Source organism: Emydura macquarii, unplaced genomic scaffold (genome assembly GCF_026122565.2).
Source record: "Emydura macquarii macquarii isolate MOO-44397 ecotype Brisbane River unplaced genomic scaffold, CSIRO-AGI_Emac_v2 contig_2473, whole genome shotgun sequence".
In the NCBI taxonomy this organism is placed as follows: domain Eukaryota; kingdom Metazoa; phylum Chordata; order Testudines; family Chelidae; genus Emydura; species Emydura macquarii.
This window is the reverse complement of record NW_027132610.1, coordinates 13,118,390-13,137,472: the sequence shown is the minus strand read 5'-3', so window position 1 is coordinate 13,137,472 and position 19,083 is coordinate 13,118,390. Positions and strand designations below refer to the sequence as shown.

At 40.1% G+C, this 19,083-nt stretch overlaps 1 protein-coding gene across 9 annotated transcripts in view; it reads right to left on the bottom strand.

Moving 5' to 3' along the window:
- Positions 1-19,083, bottom strand: part of NBEA (neurobeachin) — a 748,678-nt gene that overhangs the window by 487,565 nt on the left and 242,030 nt on the right. For all 9 annotated transcript variants that reach the window (XM_067562991.1, XM_067562985.1, XM_067562986.1 and 6 more), the window contains 2 exons: positions 16,674-16,766; positions 8,340-8,448 (listed from right to left, as the gene is read on the bottom strand). In XM_067562991.1, the coding sequence (XP_067419092.1) occupies positions 8,340-8,448; positions 16,674-16,766 (202 nt within the window). The remainder of the gene's footprint in view (positions 1-8,339; positions 8,449-16,673; positions 16,767-19,083) is intronic.

Here is a 19,083-nt window from a genome sequence, read left to right as displayed (position 1 = left end):
ATATAAAAATAAGATTTTATGTATCAATACATCATCCCAAATTCTGGAATGTTTGAAATTCAGAGAAAAATTTTGTAGCTTAACACCATTTTTTATTTTAAAGTAACAAACTTGGAAGGCTCTGAAGTGACATCTTTAAGGAGCAGCACCAGAAACTGAAAAGATTTATCATTTTTGTACACATTCTAAACCTGATTATGTATTTTTAAAAATCTATTTTTTATGTATAGTGTAACATTACTAGTAAGTTTCAGAGGGGTAGCCGTGTTAGTCTGTATACAGCAAAGACAACGAGAGTTCTGTGCACCTTAAAGATTAACAAATTTAATATTTGCAGATATAAGCTTTCGAGAGACTTAGCTCTCTTCTTCAGATGCAGTAATACAGAAAATAGGTAACACAGAGGTATCTTATAGGTATCCAGGTGCATTGAGAACAATGGGGGAGGTGGAGTCTGGTACTTAAGACCTAATGACGACCATTGAATAGGAGGTGAGAATGGGTGAGCAAAGTAATTTACCTTCAGTAGTGAGAGAGCCATTCCAAATCTCTGTTTAAACCCCGTTTGAATGTGTCAAGTTTGCAGATCATTTCTAATTCAGCAGTTTCTCTTTGAAGTCTGTTTTTGGAGGTTTTTTGGAGAAGTACAGCAACTATCAGGTCAGAGACAGAATGCCCTGGGGAATTAAAGTGTTCTCCCACTGGTTTATGGATGTTGTTATTTTTTATGTCTGATTTGTGTCCATTATCTTTTTGTGTAGTGATAGTCCAGTTTGGCCAATGTACATGGCAGAGGGGCATTGCTGGCACATGATGGCATATATAACATTAGTGGATATGCAGGTGAATGAGCCCCTTATGGTGTGATTGATGTGGTTAGGACCAGTGATGATGTCATTAGAGACGATGTGTGGGCAGAGCTGAAAATGGGGTTTGTTGCAGGGATAGGTCCCTGGGTAGGATATTTTGTAGGGTGTATGGTTGCTGGTGAGTATTTGCTTCAGGTTGGGGGGGCTGTCTGTAAGCCAGGATGGGTCTGCCTCCCACTGCCTGAGCGAGAGATGGATGATCTGCTAGGATAGGTTGTAGATCTTTAATGATGTGTTGGAGAGATTTTAGCTGGGGACTGTAGGTGATGGCCAATGGGGTTCTGTTGTTTTCTTTGTTGGGTCTGTCCTGTAGTAGGTGACTTCTGGGTACCCGTCTAGCTCTGTCAATTTGTTTCTTTACATCTCCAGGTGGGTATTGTAGTTTTAGGAATGTTTCATAGAGATCCTGTAGGTGTTTGTCTCTGTCTAAGGGATCAGAGCAAATCCTTTTGTATCTTAAGGTTGGCTGTAGACAATGGATCGTGTAACATGTCCAGGGTGGAAGCTGGAGGCATGAAGATATGCATTTCGGTCAGTTGGTTTTCGGTATAGGGTGTTGTTAATGTGATCATCCTTTATTTTTATTGTAGTGTCCAGGAAGTGGATTTCTTGTGTGGATTGGTCCAGGCTAATGTTGATAGTGGGATGGAAATTATTAAAATCCCAGTGGAAATCTTTGAGGGATTCTTTCCCATGGGTCCAGATGATGAAAATGTCATCAATGTAGCATAGGTAAAGAAGAGGTGTTAAGGGACGAGTTTTGAGGAAGCGTTGTTCGAGGTCAGACATAAAAATGTTGGCATACTGTGGGGCCATGCGGGTGCCCATAGTTGTGCCACTGACTTGGAGGTATAGGTTGGTTCCAAATCTGAAGTAGTTGTGGGTCAGGACAAAGTCACAAAGTTCAGCTGTGAGGTGTGACACATGATCATCTGGGAGAGTGTTTTTGATGGCTTGGAGTCCATCTTTATGTGGAATGTTAGTATAGAGAGTTTCTACATCCATAGTGGCTAGGATGGTATTTTCCAAAGGTAAGTTACTTTGCTCACCCATTCTCACCTCCTATTCAATGGTGGTCATTAGGTCTTAAGTACCGGACTCCACCTCTCCCATTGTTCTCAATGCACCTGGATACCTATTTTCTGTATTACTGCATCTGAAGAAGAGAGCTAAGTCTCTTGAAAGCTTATGTCTGCAAATATTAAATATTAAATTTGTTAGTCTTTAAAATGCCACAGAACTCTCGTTGTCATTACTAGTAAGATTATACACTTTTAAAGAGGGAATTTTTAAAACAAGAAGGTAATGCATTGTTTCACAGTGTTGTAGAAGCATCCTCAAATCCACCTCCTCTCTAAGTACAGCTTGTCAGTCACCCACAGGAGAATACACACAGGAGAATATACATTGTAGTAGGACCAGTTAAAAAATGAGATAAATAAAGGAAAGAGAATGAAAATGTAGATAATATTTTTAATATAGCTTTTAAGTGATTATATAAAGAAAAAAGTTATTTAGGTTGTAAAATTAAGCACACATTAGGAAATGCCAAAATTAAGGTTGCCTTTGCAATCTTAATTTGGCCCCCTTGTATGTATCCATTATGATACAGTCTTTGGTTTTATAATCACGTACTATATTTTCCACAGGATCCCTGCCTCATTCACTGCAGGGGCTGGCTGGTGCTGACGGAACAAGGCAGCTGTTCAATGTTTTGTTTTATAATTCTAGGAGTGACCCCTCTTAATTAATTGAACATCATCCAAAACCTCCACCTGAACAGTTATTTATTTCTTCAGCATCTTTTCTAGGGCCCTCATCATTGTACTATCCAAATATCAAATATTAGTCCATTTATCGCCACACAGTAATTTTCTCATTTTACAATGGGAAAACAGACAATGAGACTTGCCTGAGGCCACACTGTGAACCACCAGCAAAACCAGGATTAGAACTCAGGAAAAAGGGAAGTAATGTTAATGGTTTCCTGAGATAAGTGGTCCCGTATTCCACTGTGGGTACGCTTGCGCTCCACGTACCTGAGACTGGAGAATACTTGTAAGTAGTGTCCATTAGTCCGTGCCCCTGACCACCTCATGCTCTGCACCAAAAGCATAAGGTATGAGGCAGACTGACTACCTCTCCAGTTACTTCTCTACTGTGATCCCAGTTATGAACTGAAGCAGAGGGGAAGGAGGTAGTGAAATGCAGCTAGGGACCCCACATCTCAAAGAATTCCAGTTACAATAAAGTAAGTAACTTCCCTTTCTTCTTCGAGTCCTGGTCCCTATGCGTATTCTCCTGTGGGTGACTGACAAGCTGTACTTAGAGAAGAAGTGGGTTTGAGGATGCTCATGGTACAGCTGTTTGCAGGACTGCTGTCCCATAGGATGCATCAATGGTGGAGTCCTGGATGAAGGTGTAATGTTTTGCAAATGTGTGGACAGAAGTCCGCATAGCTGCTCTGCAAATTTCAAGAAAGGATACCTCTTTCAAGTGATACTACCAAGGTTGCATGAGCCCTTGTAGAGTGAGCTCTTATCCTTTTAAGGGAGGAAGCTGTGTCAACTGACAGAGTAGGATACAGCTAGAGATCCACTTAAAGATCCTCTGAGAAGACACAGCTTGTCCTTGTACTCACTCTGCTATGGCAATGAACAGTTTAGGTGACTTCCTAATCTGTTTTGTTCTCTGCAGGTAGAATGCCAATGCTCATCAAATGTTGAGGGAATGAAGTCCATGCTCCACACCAGAGCCATGGGGCTTTGGGAAAAACATAAGTAAGTAAATTGACTGGTTTATATGAAATTCTGAAGAATGAATTTGGGGTGTAGTTATAGCAAGACCTTATTCTTATGGAATATTGTGTATGGTAGATCAACCATTAAGGCCCCTAGTACTCCTACTCGTCTGACTGCAGTGATGGCAACAAGGAAGGTAACCCTTGCTGATAGGTGAGACATGGAATATGTAGCTAGCAGTTCACTAGGAGATTTAGTGAGTGCCCAAAGCACTAATTAAGATCTCCTTGGGGAATGATTTCTTCATTGGTGGAAACATTCTGATCAGGCCCTTTAACAACCTACTGTTACTGGGTGGGTAAAGATCAAGTAACCATCCATTGGCAAGAGATGCACACTAATTACTGCTAAATGAACCTGTAGTGAGCTAAAGAAAAGGCCCATCATTTTGAGGATGGGAAGATAGTTCAAAATAGTTGGAATATCAGCTGCCTCTGCAGACATATGGTTTTGCTGGGACCAGACAGACAAGTGTTTCCACTTGGCAAGATTACATTTTCTGGTGCAGTCTTTTCTATCATTATTAAGAATGATTTTCACAGCTTCAGAGCAGGAATATTCTAGGCTCAATGCCCATTCAAATACCAAGCCATGAGATGAAAAAGCATTGGGGTTGTGATGTCTGACCTTGCCATTTTTCTGGCTTAAGAAATCTGATTGCTGATGGGTGGATTGAATGACATTTGCAGGAGGCTTTAAAAGCAAAATTGTCTGGGCCATCTGGGGGCAATGAGGATGACTTGTTCCCTGTTCCATAGAACCAGAGGTAGTAGTGTAATGGAAGGGAAGGAATAACTAACGTGGTCTTTCCAAGGTAGGAGGAAAGCATCATCCCTGGAGTTTTGCTCACTGGAGCAGTTTACTTTACATGTCCTGTTTCCCATGGAATAAAGATGTTTTTTATTACTGAATCATGTAATTCTCATGTGTGATAGGTAGCAAAATGCCTGCTGAGGCCGTCCACCAGCAAATTCTGGGTGTCTGGGAGGTGCACGGCAGAAAGGGTTATGTGATTCTGTATATACCAGTTCCATAAGTTGACCACTTCTATAAAGAGCAGGATGGAGCGCATCTATACCTACTTATTTATAGAGAAAATTGTAGTTATGTTGTCCGACCTTATCAGGATGTACTGGGACTGCATGAATGGTAGGAATCCTTTCTCATAGTGCTCTCAGTTCTAGAAGACTGATGTGCATTCTGGCTTCTCGAGGGATCCTTGTGCTGTGTGATTGTCCATGTGAGCCACCACAGCCTACTAGGGAGGTATTTGTTATCTTGTCAGGTGAGATGGATAGAAACAGAACTCCCATGCACGTGTCCAGCGTCACTCCAGCGTGCCAGAGAGGCCCTCACCTTGGAAGCAACTGTCCCTATGGTATTCATGCTGTGAATGCTTGGTGTATATACTGTTTGGAGCCAAGCTCACAGGTAATGAAGCTGAAGTCTAGCATACGGCCCTGGAGAGTAAGACATAGCCACACTGATGTTCAAAGTTTGTGTGTAACCAGGTCTACGACAGTGCCCATGGAGTGAAATCTCTCTGCAGGGAGGTGGGTCCTTACTGTTTCAGTCCAGTATCAGTCCTATAAAGTCTATAGTCTGTGTTGGAAACAAGATAGATTGTTCCACATTTACAGATTCCCAAGGATGCTAGAAGATGCAGCAGCGATGAAGTTGACATTAAAACTTCCAAATGAGACAGGCTGGTTAGAAGCCAGTTATATAAGTATGCAAAGTATACCTTGTATGCCTTGTCTTAGCTGAGCTGAAGACTCTGGGAGCTGTAGCAAACCCGAATGGAAGCACCCTGTATTGATAGTGGTTGGGGCCCACAACGAAACTGAGGAATTGTCTGTGAGAAGGTTAATATCCACCTGAAAGTATGCCTCTTTCATAATAAGAGCCATGTACCATGTGTTTTTTTTTTTTGTAGAGATGGTTTTATTGATACTAATGTACCCATGTGGAAATTCAGTTTTTTAATAAAAACTTTCATTTGACACACCTCAAGAACAGGTCACCAGCATTCTTTCTTCTTGGAATGAAGAAATATGAATAGAACCCTTTTCCTCAATATTAAGGGGGTATCTGTAGTATTGCTTCTGACTGAAGAAAAGATTGTACCTCCTGAAGGAGAATTGCGTCCTGAGAATGGTCCCTGAAAAGGGAAAAGGAAGTGGGTTTTGGGAGGGGATGTGGGCAGAGAAACCTGATGGTACAGATTGAATGGATATCAGCATGCACTTGTCTGTTGTTCTCACAGCCCAATTTTAGGAAACTTTTGTTAGGTGCCCCCAAAATGGATCTTGGAATGAAGTAGAGATGGCATGGATATTGGGCCACAGCTCTCTGCTGTAATGTTAAAAATATCTCTTGGTTGGCGGGCGAGATTAGGTAGCCATAGCTGAAGTGGAAGATGACGGGTATCTTGGTCTCTGCATCTTTTGTTGTTTACGAGGTGGCTCATAGGGTGGGCAATGATAAAAAGTTTAATTAATCAACTCATGGTCTTTGACAATACCAGCTCTTCCAGATCTTTCAGGTCGCAACATTTCATTTTAGGTTGCACTACAGTCAGTCTCTGAGTCAATGTGGAGGCTGCTACTGAAAGACTTTTGCTCCTATGAGTCTTTTGAACATGCTCACGCAACTTAGGAGGACCTAATTTCTTATGGCTCAGACATGAGGGATCACCAGACTTGGACAGGGTCAAGGGGGTTCTCTCTCCCCTTAGACGGTGTATGAGGGGATCTGTTTGTGTTTGTAAGAGCACCTCTTACCTTCGCATGAGGGGGCCCAGGTAAAGGGTTCTTCCCATTCGATTCTAGAATCAGACAGAACTAGAGGGTTTGCTCCCTGCTGACTCTGGCCAATGTACAGAAGGGTCTCCCTGGCCTGGGTCTGAATGGGGCCTCATTGCCTGCTCCATAACATGTTTCTGAACTTGAAGTTCTCGTGCCTGCTGAATTAGGCTGGGAAAGGAATGGCAGATACTGCACTTGGCAGAGTAGAGTCAGCACTGATGATCAATGCTCATCAAAAAGGAACTGGGGCAGAAAATGCAGTTTTTGAAGCCCAGAGTCCTGGGCATCTTCAAAATCCCATGCCAGGAGACTGGGAGGGTTCCACGGGGTGAGGAATCTAACACTAACTAACTAACTAACTAACTAACTAACTAACTAACTAACTAACTAACTAACTAACTAACTAACTAACTAACTAACTAACTAACTAACTAACTAACAATTATCAAAAAACCAACAATAAAAACTAAGAATAATTTAAAACTTTAAATATTTACAGGAAAAAGAGAAAGGATCAACTTGCGACACTAGAGGACTCTTTCTCAGGCCACGAAGTGGTAAGAAGGAACTGAAGAATTGATTGGTCTTTCCTGCCCTGTCCCTTATATCCTCAGTGCAGAGCACGAATAGAGCAGGGACACAGATGTGGCCCAATGAATACTACTTGAATGAATTCTCCAGTCTCAGACACATGAATCGCACGCCCACCCACAGTAGAATACACATAGGCACTCAAAGAACTCTTGACTCCTATCCCTGTGCTCATTCCTCCATATACCACTTTGCCATATTGCCAGAGAAGCTTAGCATCTACTGTTCTGATTGAGTTCAACAGCAGCTGTGCAAATCAATGCAAGGTGGGCACTCCAAAAATTAGCCACACACAATTAATTTGCCAAAATTTGGTTGAACTGAATTGCTGCACATCACATACAGAAGTCTGAGACACAGGCAGGGATACAATTAGGTTCTCCCGAGTCACAGTCACCCTCCTTAACCATGAGAGCAACTTTTCTCTTCCTGCAATCCTCTGCCTCATTCTGTACATACCTTCCAACTTCTAAAGCAAATGAAGAAGTAGTCCTACACAACCTAATTCATCGCACAGTTTGTTCCCTGAGGCCCAGTACCAACAGGTGTGAGGCTCTTGCTACGTGTGGGGCCACCAGATTAGGGTATGGGCCACTGGTGTCATTTGGTGGGTCCCAAGAGGCTGTCAGGAGAAAATGGGCCCCCACTCTCTATCCCAGTTGTTTAGACATACCCAGGCTGTCTACTTCTGGGGTTCCAATGCAGTGTGTGCTGATGATACTTTGGCAACAACATGGGACCAGCCTTATATGCGAGTGTTCATATTCAGTTATTATTTTGGCATATTGCCCACAGCACAAGCTAGAGAAGAAAAATGGAAATTTTCAACCATTTACAACTCAATTAAACCCAAACTGACTTTCACTAGAAAAAAGCTAAGGTATTTCTATGGCACCAGAGATTTCTCCTGCTGAATTTCAAAAGTCTGCTGCAAACATAGAAGGTATTACCGCTCTAAATAAAAAGATAATTTCTAGTTCCAACTGTAATGCCATAGTTGTATTTAAAGCTTGACAAACAAGTTGCAAAAATTATAGCAATGCTTATGAAAAAATATAAACATAATATAATATAATATAAATAAATATAATATAAATATAAGTATTTGCTTGATTCAGAGAGGATCTTTTAAAATTTCACATTTTAGTGTAGTCATAGTGACCTAAGGATTAGGATCTTTTAAATACAGATTCATATAAACATATCATTTTTTCTAATTATACACCTTTTTGCAACAAAGGATATTATTTGCACATTTAAGTAATCTGTACCTCATAAAGTGTGTTATATGTTGTAACAGTCACTGTATTTGTATGAAGCATCAATCTCTCTCCAAGAAGAGTGAAAAGACTATGGGTATGCATGATTTCAACTTTTCGTCTGGAAGAAAGAACACAAAAATAGAAAACGTAAGACATGTTGAAGTCTTTAATAGATGCAAAACCAGAGAAGTAATGTATTTTTTTCATTTTGCTACCAAAAAACATTAAGTCAAACTTGGACTTTAATATCTGTGCTTTAAATTGTTTATTATTTCTTTTATCAGCATGTAATGTTGCAAATGACTAAGATATTTCTGAAAATTCATTTAAGCTGTTCTTGCCAGACTGAATGTTGTCAGAATGCAGTTTTATATGTGGGATGGATTGCTCTAAGCAACAACCAGTAAATCTTCTTGCCCTCAAAGCTGCATCACAGACCTCTTCCTCTGGTAAAGGACTGCCAGACTGAGCCGCACCCATCTCCCAGCAAATCTGTCAAGGATGTCCCTACATGGGGCTGATGGGTGACTGATAAACAAAATGAAATACTGCCTTTCCCTCACAGGACTCAGAGTTATGCTTCCATATGTCTTCCAAGAAAGGTACTTTAACATTTATGGGTTATATTACCATTGTCAGTCTCTGTGCAAAGATTGCTTACATACAGACAATGGAACAGTCCTAATGTGTTACTATTAAAAAAATCCAGTATGAGCAATACAAAACTCTGAAGAGTTGTCAAATTTCAGCTAAGTGGAATACTGTTAGTATATTGTAATGCAAGTCAGAACAAATTATGCTTAAAAAAGTAGAAAAGGAAGCAGCTCTGGTTCCCAAATAAAACATCAGGGAAATTTAGCCAATCCCCCTAATTGTATTCTGTTTTAATATGTATATAGCACCATAAATATGCACAGTACTTATTGTATAGTGCAGGGATGGCCAAAATTACTGACCTTCTGAGCTGCATACAACAATCTTCAGAAGTTCAAGAGCCGAGGCATGCCTGCCGGGGCTCGAAGCTTCAGTCCTGCAGGAAAGGTGGTCTTGGGACTCCAGTTCTGGGCTGAAGTTCCAAAATCCCCTCCCCAATGGGCAAAAGCCCCCAACTCTACCACACTGCACCAGTCTGGTAGGTGGAAAATGGGGGAGCATGAGAGGCTCTGTGAGCCAAACTAACTGTAAGAGAGCCACATCCGGCTTGCGAGCCTTGGTTTGGCCACAACTGGTATAGGGCCATAAATCTACAAAGTGCTCTAAAAAAATATGGAAAATAAAGTGCAAACTCCCTATTCAGAAGAATTTACCATCTATATGGAAGAATAAGTACACTATGGATCAAAACAATAGGTAATAGATAAAGAGCGACCAGTGGTCATATCTGAAATCACAGAGCCAAAGAAGATTAGCATTGGAAGGGACCTCAGGAGGTCATCTAGTCCAAATCCTACTCAAAGCAGGATAAACCCCAATTAAATCAGCCCAGCCAGGGCTTTGTCAAGCTGGGCCTTAAAAACCTCTAAGGATGGAGCTTCCACCTACCTCCCTAGGTAACCCATTCCAATGCTTCACCACCCTCCTAGCGAAAAACTTCCTAATATCCAACCTAGACATCCCCCCACTGCAACTTGAGACCATTCTGCCTAGTTCTGTCTTCTGCCACCACTGAGAACAGCCTAGCTCCATCCTCTTTGGAACCCCCATTCAGGAAGCTGAAGGCTGCTATCAAATACCCCTCCCTCTTCTCTTCTGCAGATTAAATAAGCCCAGTTTTCCCAGCCTCTACTAAAAAGTCATGTACTCCAGCCCCCTAATCATTTCCGTTCTCCTCTGGTCTCTCTCCAATTTGTCCACATTCCTTCTGTAGTGGGGGGCCCAAAACTGGACACTATACTCCAAATGTAGTCCATTTATCCAACCCATATTACTTATCCAACCATATTACTTTAACGTGCTGGCAAGAATACTGTGGGAGAACATAACAAAAGCTTTGCTAAAGTCAAGGCATATCTCATCCACCACTTTCCCCTCATCTCATCATAGAAGGCAATCAGGTTGGTCAGGCATGACTTGCCCTTATGAATCCATGTTGACTGTTCCTGATCACCTTCCTCTCCTCCAAGTGCTTCAAAATGCATTCTTGAGGACCTGCTCCATGATTTTTCCAGGGACTGTATTGAGGCTGACCAGTCTGTAGTTCCTCAGATTCTCCTCCTCCTCTTTTTCAAAGATGGGCACCATAGTGTCTTTTTCCAATTGTTCAGGACCTCCTCCGATCACCCCAAGTTTTCAAAGATAATTGCCAACAGCTCTGCAATCACACTGGCCAACTCCCCCACCTCCCAAGGATGCATTGCATCCAGCCCCATGGACTTGCTTAGCAGAATAGAAAAGTTTTCATGACTTTTCTCTATGGAACTCCAAAGGCAAGTGCGACACAGTGTTCTGGTGCTATGTAGTCAAATACATCCATCTTAAAATTCACATATATTCAGGGGCGTGCATGGGGGAGGGCAAGTAGAGGGGGCACAGAAATGCTCTTGCCCTGGGCCACGGTGGCGAGAGCGAGCTCCTGCCATGGCCGGGTGGGGGAGAAGGAGAGAAAGGAAGAGCAAGCTCCTGCTGAGGCACAGAACATGCCCCCCAAAAAGGGGTGAAAGTTAAATTTCTATGCATGTCCCTGCATATACTTCTGTCAATTTTTAAAAGGAAGAGATGACAAATATAATCTAGCTCGTGTTATTTTTCAGATTTAAAAAAAATAAGTTTCTTACAAAAATAAAAATATAAAAATTCCCACATAAATAAAATATTAAAATTACATTGTTAAGAGTCAGGAAATGCAATCTTAGCTCTGCCTCTTGTGTATATTTATTACAATACAGTATTTCATTACATAATTACATACCACAGTATTTCTAAAATAATTAAATATAATACAAGTTTCAACAACCTTAAATAAATGTGTAGCATCTTGTAGTACTATGAATACTTTTGTGAATAGCAAAGAGTTCATGAGTGATTCATATCAATAGAACACAGTAAGCCTTATGTATGTAACATAGCACAGACCAAGGATACAAAAGAGTAACAATGAAAATTTACTAGCTTATATAGACTACATATGTTCAAAGCAATATTGGCTTTATAGTTAACTGACTTCTTGCCGACAAGGAAGGTTGTGCTGCTCACTGCTCACTGATAGAAAAGATATAGTACCTGAGCATTTTAACCAGTTTTGTAAGCACCTATCTGACAAAGGAGAAGTTACATAGAAATTTGATAAACGTACACTGAATGCCTGGGGCTATGAAATTAGTGTAAGGAAGAAAAATATTACAGATTACAACACTTGTGCATCTAAGATTTTAGAAGAATGGGTGCCACAGAGTTTAAAGGCAGAAGGAACAACCAGGTCATTTACTCTGATCTCCTCTATATCAGTGAAGCGCAAACTTTTCTAGTCACGCCCCCCTCACTATTAACAATCTGTTTGCGAGCCTCCTCCATTACCGTACAGCCAAGGCTTCCTCAGCTGCAGAGCTTTTGATACTGTCTCCCACAGTATTCTTATCAGCAAGTTAAAGAAGAATAGGTTGGATGAATGGACTATAAAATGGATAGAGAGCTGGCTAGATCATCGGGCTCAATGGGTAGTGATCAATTGCTCCATGTCTAGCTGGCAGCCGATCACAAGTGGAGTGCCCCAGGGGTCTGTCCTGGGGCCAGTTTTGTTCAACATCTTCATTAATAATTTTGATTTGGATTAAGAAGGCCAGTGATTATGATCTAAGACAGGAATATGATATGTTCTTTTTTTCCTGGAGTGAAAGTGTTATCTGGCTTCAGTTTTCCCTGAAATTTCAGGATAGGGATTTAGGAGGACTATAAGAGGGAATGTTATTAATAAACATGAGATGCAGTTACGGCAAGGATAGGGATTTTAGCTCAACTTGATGATTAATTCTGACACTTTGGATATGGTGATTGGCCTACTTGGACAATTGAGGTATGAGAAGAAAAAAAAATATTTGGAATAAAGAGTGTTTCTAAGATTTCTGTCCCTGGGAAAAGTAGAAGTCTAATTTAAAGAAATTTGCTGTGGAATAAGACACAGAACCGGTGTAGTATGTTTTATTCAGGAGTTCAATCCTTCAAAGTGTTTGATAGTAGGATGTTATGGTCTGACAAGGAGCTGATATGAACAAGAAAAGTAGAAATATAGGACTTGGAGTTGATGGACATGTAATTTGAAGTTACATTCAAGGCTGAAACTAGCAATATGATATTCCAGAAAGAGAATTTAGATTAAGAAAAAAAATAATGATCAACTCCATGATGGAGGTGCTTTAGTTCCAGATATAATGCCTTCATCAGAAACAAGAGAGTGGTTAGATAAATAGGAAGCAATCTAGGACAGAATATTTGTAGATATACTGGTTTTGCTTAAGGGACTGTACGATACAGAATGATCAATAAAGTACACTCACTTAATTGAGACATAGTTAATTGTGTAAAAGATGCCCAAACGGAATTTTTTCCTCAAGGGATTTATTAAGTCTAAATTGCTGTTAATAATCATATTTTGTTCTTCTAATTTGCAGGATCTCAAAGGGTTTTATAAACATTACTGACTAAAACCTCAAAACAGTTCTGTTAGACAGGATGGGTTACAAATGAGTGAAGAGGCATGAGGCAGTTGTGATTTGTCCAATAACCATGTTGTGATCAATCTAGTGAATTAACTACAAAATTATCCTTCTGCTAATAAATCAATGGCAAGCTCTCTTGCTTCAGTGGAACACTATAGGAAATGAAGGGTGGCATTTTCAAAAGTGCCTAAATGGAGTTCTCCCATTGAAAATTGGTTTCCTAATTCCCTTAGGCCCTTTGGAGAATCCAACCCTAAATCATGGCTGGGTCAGTAGGGACTCCATAGTTAAATACAAATCAGCGCATCCTTAGAGCAGAAGTAAAATCCCTTCTGTTTCACACTTCAGTTAGTGAATTTGCTCTTCAAATTTGGTGCAATAACTCTTCATAAAAGAATTTTCTGTTAACTTTTTATTGACACTTTACAGCTGAAATATTTTAAAATGCTCCCATTTTTAAATTTGTCTTAGGGGGTTTCAGTAGCTAAAAATCCAAAATCCTCATTAACACCAAACTGCACCCACACATACTTGTGCCTGAGTGTGCTGATATTTTTTGATGTTTTGGACTTAGGCCACTTTCAAAATTTTTAAATTAAATAGCTAATCCCTTAACTGTCACCATAAACTATACCAATGTTTGTTCACACACTGACTAACTGTAATTTTTAAGTGCAGAAATAATTTTAGAATAATGCACTCACATACATTTTTCCTAAACCCATAGAGAAAACTGCCTTATACTATTTGCAATTCTATTCAACAATTCACACGCACCAGTCCAAAACCCACATACACAGCTACACACACTTACAAAAGACACACCAATTTGATATAACTAATTAAAACACAAACATTAATCCAATTAACATTGCTATAGTTCATAGCTGCCCAATGGCTCTTTAGCAGAAGTCCAGGTAGTTGATGCTGAGAAGGGGAACTAATGGATGAGGGGAGTGGAAATCATACGTCAAGTGACTTAATTGATTCTTTCCTTATTTATGGTTTTTATTGGTTAGCTATTCCATCTAGCCTTCTTAATACAAAGTTGTGTGTCCCCCTCCCCACAAAATTGTATTTAACTGATTTTTTTGTTTTGATTTTTATATAGAATATATGTTAAGAGAATGTTAACTTTCACATTTAAGCACAAGTCAGGACATTTAAAAGTTCAATGTGTACATATTGCCATAAATATGTACCCTTGCAAATACATACCCTAATAGTCTAATCATATGAAAACATACTATTTCTCAAATACATTGTCTCAGACAAGTAAGATGGAGTTGGGACATTGGATGGGGTGGGTCCATGCTCCCAGTTGGTACTGAGAATTTTCTCTCTTAGGTGCTCGACTGGTGAGTCTTGTTCAGCTACTCAGGGTCTAACTTATCTCTCTCTTCAGGATCAGGAAGGAATTCCCCCAAAGTCAGATAGGCAAGGACCTGGGGGCGGGGGGAGGGTCATGTTCCTCGGAGCAGGGAGCATGAGTTATTTGTTAGGATCATCTAGGTATCTGTTACTACATCAATTCCCTACAATTGCAGAGGCTTCAAGAACTGGTGCACCTCAGTCCCTGTTCTCTGCCTGTAGCACGGAATAGTTTAGTCTCTTGAGCGCTGTCATAATTTGATCTAATTTTAGTTGGTGGACTTGGTTTCTGGCTGTCTAGAGGGTGTTTAATGGTCTGGGATATAGACCACTGGTCTCCAAACTGTGGGCCTTGCTCCCAGAGGGGGGCATGGAGGAACGTTTGCGGGGTGCGCACCAGGGCCTGTGCCAGCCCCGCTCCATCCTCAGGCCCAATTCTGCCACCAGGCCAGAGGATGGAGGCAGGGAGGGAGCATAACTCTTCCAACCCCGCTCCATCCTCAGGCCAGATCTGTCCCCAGTCCCACTGCAACCCATGTCCAGTTCCACCTCTAGCTCCACCTTATAGAATCATAAAATCATAGAATAATTGAGTTGGAAGGGACCTCAGGAAGTCATCTAATGCAACCCCCTGCTCAAAGCAGGACTAACCTCAGCTAAATCATCTCAGCCAGGGCTTTGTCAAGCTGCAGCTTAAAAACCTCTAAAGATGGAGATTCCACCACCTCCTTAGGTAACCCATTCCAGTGCTTTACCACCCTCCTTGTGAAAAACTTCCTAATATCCAACCTAGAGCTCCCCCACTGCAACTGGAGACCATTGCTCCTTGTTCTGTCATCTATTACCACTGAGAACAGCCTAGCTCCATCTTCCCTGGAACCCTCTTTCAGGTAGTTAAAGGCTGCTATCAAATCCCCCCTCATTCTTCTCTTCTGAAGACTAAACAAGCCTAGTTCCCTCAGCCACCTCATATGTCTTGTGCTCCAGCCCCCTAAGCATTTTTGTTGCCCTCTGATGGACTCTCTCCAACTTGTCCATATCTTTTATGTAGTGGGGGCCCAAAACTGGACACAATACTCCAAATGCGGCCTCACCAATGCCGAATAGAGGGGAATAATCACTTGCCTCCATCTGTTGGCAATACTCCTACTAATGCAGCCCAATATGCTATTAGCCTTCTTGGCAACCAGGGCACACTGTTAACTCATATCCAGCTTCTTATCCACTGTAACCCCCAGGTCCTTTTCTGCACAACTGTTGCCTAGCCCGTCGGTCCCAGTCTGTAGCTGTGCATGGGATTCTTCTGTCCTAAGTGGAGGACTCCACACTTGTCCTTGTTGAACCTCATCAGATTTCTTTTGGCCCAATCCTCCAATTTGTCTAGGTCACTCTGTATCCAATACCTACCTTCTGGGGTATCTACCACTCCCCTTAGCTTAGTTGCATCCTCAGCAAGTTCGCAGATGACATCTACCCCATCCGCATTAATGATCAAAATTGAACTTCACAGGGTGTTGAGAGGATTAATTATTCAGTGTATGGACATCATTTTGAAAATGTAAAGCACCAAGTAATAGCACATTAGAAATAATTTGGAGCTAGTCGATAACATTTGGGAAACTAAACAAAATCTGTCTACATGGCACTGACTCATTCTAAATTTCATTGTTGCCTATTGTTTTACTTTCTACACCTTACTTCTGTATTTAATTTTTATCACCATTTACATACTTCATTTGCTGTTCCTTCTGTATTTATATAGCACAGTGATAGCTAATTTTTATACGAGAATGTTCTATTATTCCTCAATTGTATTTATTCTCATCATCATTTTTAAATGTTTTATGTAGTACTTCCCGGATGTTTACTCACAATGCAACTGAAAATTCAAATGACTGATCAACAATCTTTAATAATCTGTAAAACATTGTGTTCCACATGTTCTGCACTTTCAGAGATGTACAGTTGTATGAGAACAATACATTTCATTTACAAACAGTATTTTTTTATTTTTGGGATTTTTTTTAAACCAGTTTTGGTTTAAGACTTATTTTCACTGAATTAATGATTTAAAAGTTACAGGGCAATGATTTAACCTTTTGAAATTACTATTTTGTAACAAATTAATCTGAAAATTAGATTCCCCCCCTCCCACTGTGTAGCTACAAAAACAATCTGCAAATTACTCATCATAGACACTGCAGTTAATGCATTCTAAACACTTTTTAGATGTCATGTTTCGCATTATAAATTATTACAAAAAAGAAAACAAATCATAACCATCATGTGCCACTATAAATACTTCAAACAGTACACTTACTTGTGACCCAGGTGTTTGAGAAAATATCCTAGTACCTTCAGAGCCTGCACCCAGATACTTTCACTTTTGGAAGCCAATAATTTATAAATGACCCTAAAAATGAAAAGAAATTCCATCAGCATATTCTGTCAGTTTACCATCAAACACCAGCTGCTTTCATAGTATTATTCATAGTACTGTGAAAATAAACAATAAGCATAGAAAATACATACATAAGTATGGTGGGATCACAAGCTATGCTGGAGGGTTGGGTCATGGTGCCTTTAAATTAGGTCCCAAAATGGAGGGGAAATAATTTCAGTTTCAACCAAATGGAATTAAACAGTCAAAAGGCTTCTTCCTTTGACCATTGGTCCAAATGAATGAAAAAAAAACAAAAAAAAACCAAGACCTCCTTCAATCTAATTTCACAGACAGGGCTGCTTCCCTCAACCAAGGTTCCAGTTGGAACAAAACCAAGAAACAACTCAACAGTCCTTGAGCAGTAGGACAGTTCTGCTGTGCTCAAGATGAGTGGTTAATTCCCCAATTAGGTGTTACATCTAGGCAAGGTCAAATTTAGGAGTTTTATGGGACAGCAAAAAACTAGAGACCACTCCTCTCCCTTCCCAGCAACACTTTACTCTCACTCCCCTACCTCGGAAGCCTTTTTTTAAAAAAAATGATTTGTCACTTATCAGCTCTACCTCATAGCAGACTAATAAGCTATAGATGCCAATACTTCTCTCCTGGACTGGCATCTCAAGCAGTCTTTCACGGCAAGTTTCACCCTTTTAGCCCAGTGAGGGAAGTTAACTGTTTTTAGTTCTTCACACAGATTGGGCACATATACTCCGTTACGGGTAATTATGCAAATACTAAAGAAACTAATTATCAAATGCAAAATATACACTTTTTAAGGGTGACAACTGTATATATCTATAATGCTATAGATTCATAGAGTATCAGGCAAGACGGGACCATTAGATCATCTAGTCTGACCTCCTATATAACACACACTACAGAATTTAATTCAGTTACCAGTGTTGAGCCCAATAACTTGTGCTTGACTAATGCATATCTTCCAGAAAGGCTTTCAGTCTCGATTTGAAGACATCAGGAGATGGACAATCCACCATTTATACTGTAGTTTGTTCCAAAGGTTAATCACCCTCACCTTAAAAATGTGTTCCTCATTTCTAAACTGAATTTAACTGGCTTCAGCTTTGATTGGTTCTTGTTGTGCCTTTCTCTGCTAGACTAAAGAGCTCTTTAGTAGACAGTGTTTTCTCCCAATGAAGATACTTATACACTGTAATCAAGTCACCTCTCAATCCCCTGTATAAGAAACTATACAGATTGAATTCCAAGTCTCTTACTTTAAGGTATATTTTTCAGCATTCAAATAATGTTTTGGCTCTTTTACTGCACCCTCTCTAATATTTCAACACCCTTTAAAACGATCAGAATGCTGTATAGTACCAAGTCAAATGTCTTATGAAAGTCTGCATATATTCAATCTACACCTTTATCAACCAAATTTGTGATCCCATCAAAAAGTGAAGATCAGTTTCAATATGCCCTATTTTCCATAAAACTACATTGACTGGAATTAATTATCTATCCATTCTTTAGCAATTCATTCACTGAATACAGTATCAGCTTCTCCATTATTTTGCTTGGGACTGATGTCAGGTTAGCTAGTTAATCCAGGTCATCCTGCATGCCCTTTCTGAATATTGCCACAGTATCAGTACTCTTCCAGTTTTCTGTAATTTCACCAAAATTCCAAGATTAAAAATCATCATCAGTGGGCCAAAGATATCCTCAGACAACTCTTTTAGAACTCTTGGCTGCAAGTTATCCAGGCATGTTGATTGAAAAATATTTATTTCTATTAGGATTTAATATCCTCCCTAGTTTCCCATTTGCACTGTAGAGAGATTAGGTCAGAAGATAAAACAGTATTTGTTTGAACCATTATTGTTTAAAAACATATTGGCACAGTTCTATATATGAGGATAAAGCAAAGAATTATATGGTAACACCAACATACTTTCACTGTTAAGTCACCTTTAGATGTAACTTTACTCATTTTCATCTGGACTGTTTGGGAACTGCCCTGCAATTTGCCAGGGTGACCAACTAGATAACCTAAATGTTCATTACTATCTTTTTCTTCTCTCCTATGAAACTATGATTCTTTTTCACCTGTATACTTGATTCCAATGATTTAGAGTATGTTTTGGCTCAAGGTTATACAAGACCCTTTTCTCCAGGATATATAAAAAAAACCTCTCAAAATCAAATGCATTCCCAGGTCATCTAAACTATGTTCTATTCATCAGTTGTTCCTCTTACTCTCTTTCCATCTCTCCTTCCGACAATCATTATTTCTCTGGTCATTTAAGCTGCTTTTTAATTCCTCCAG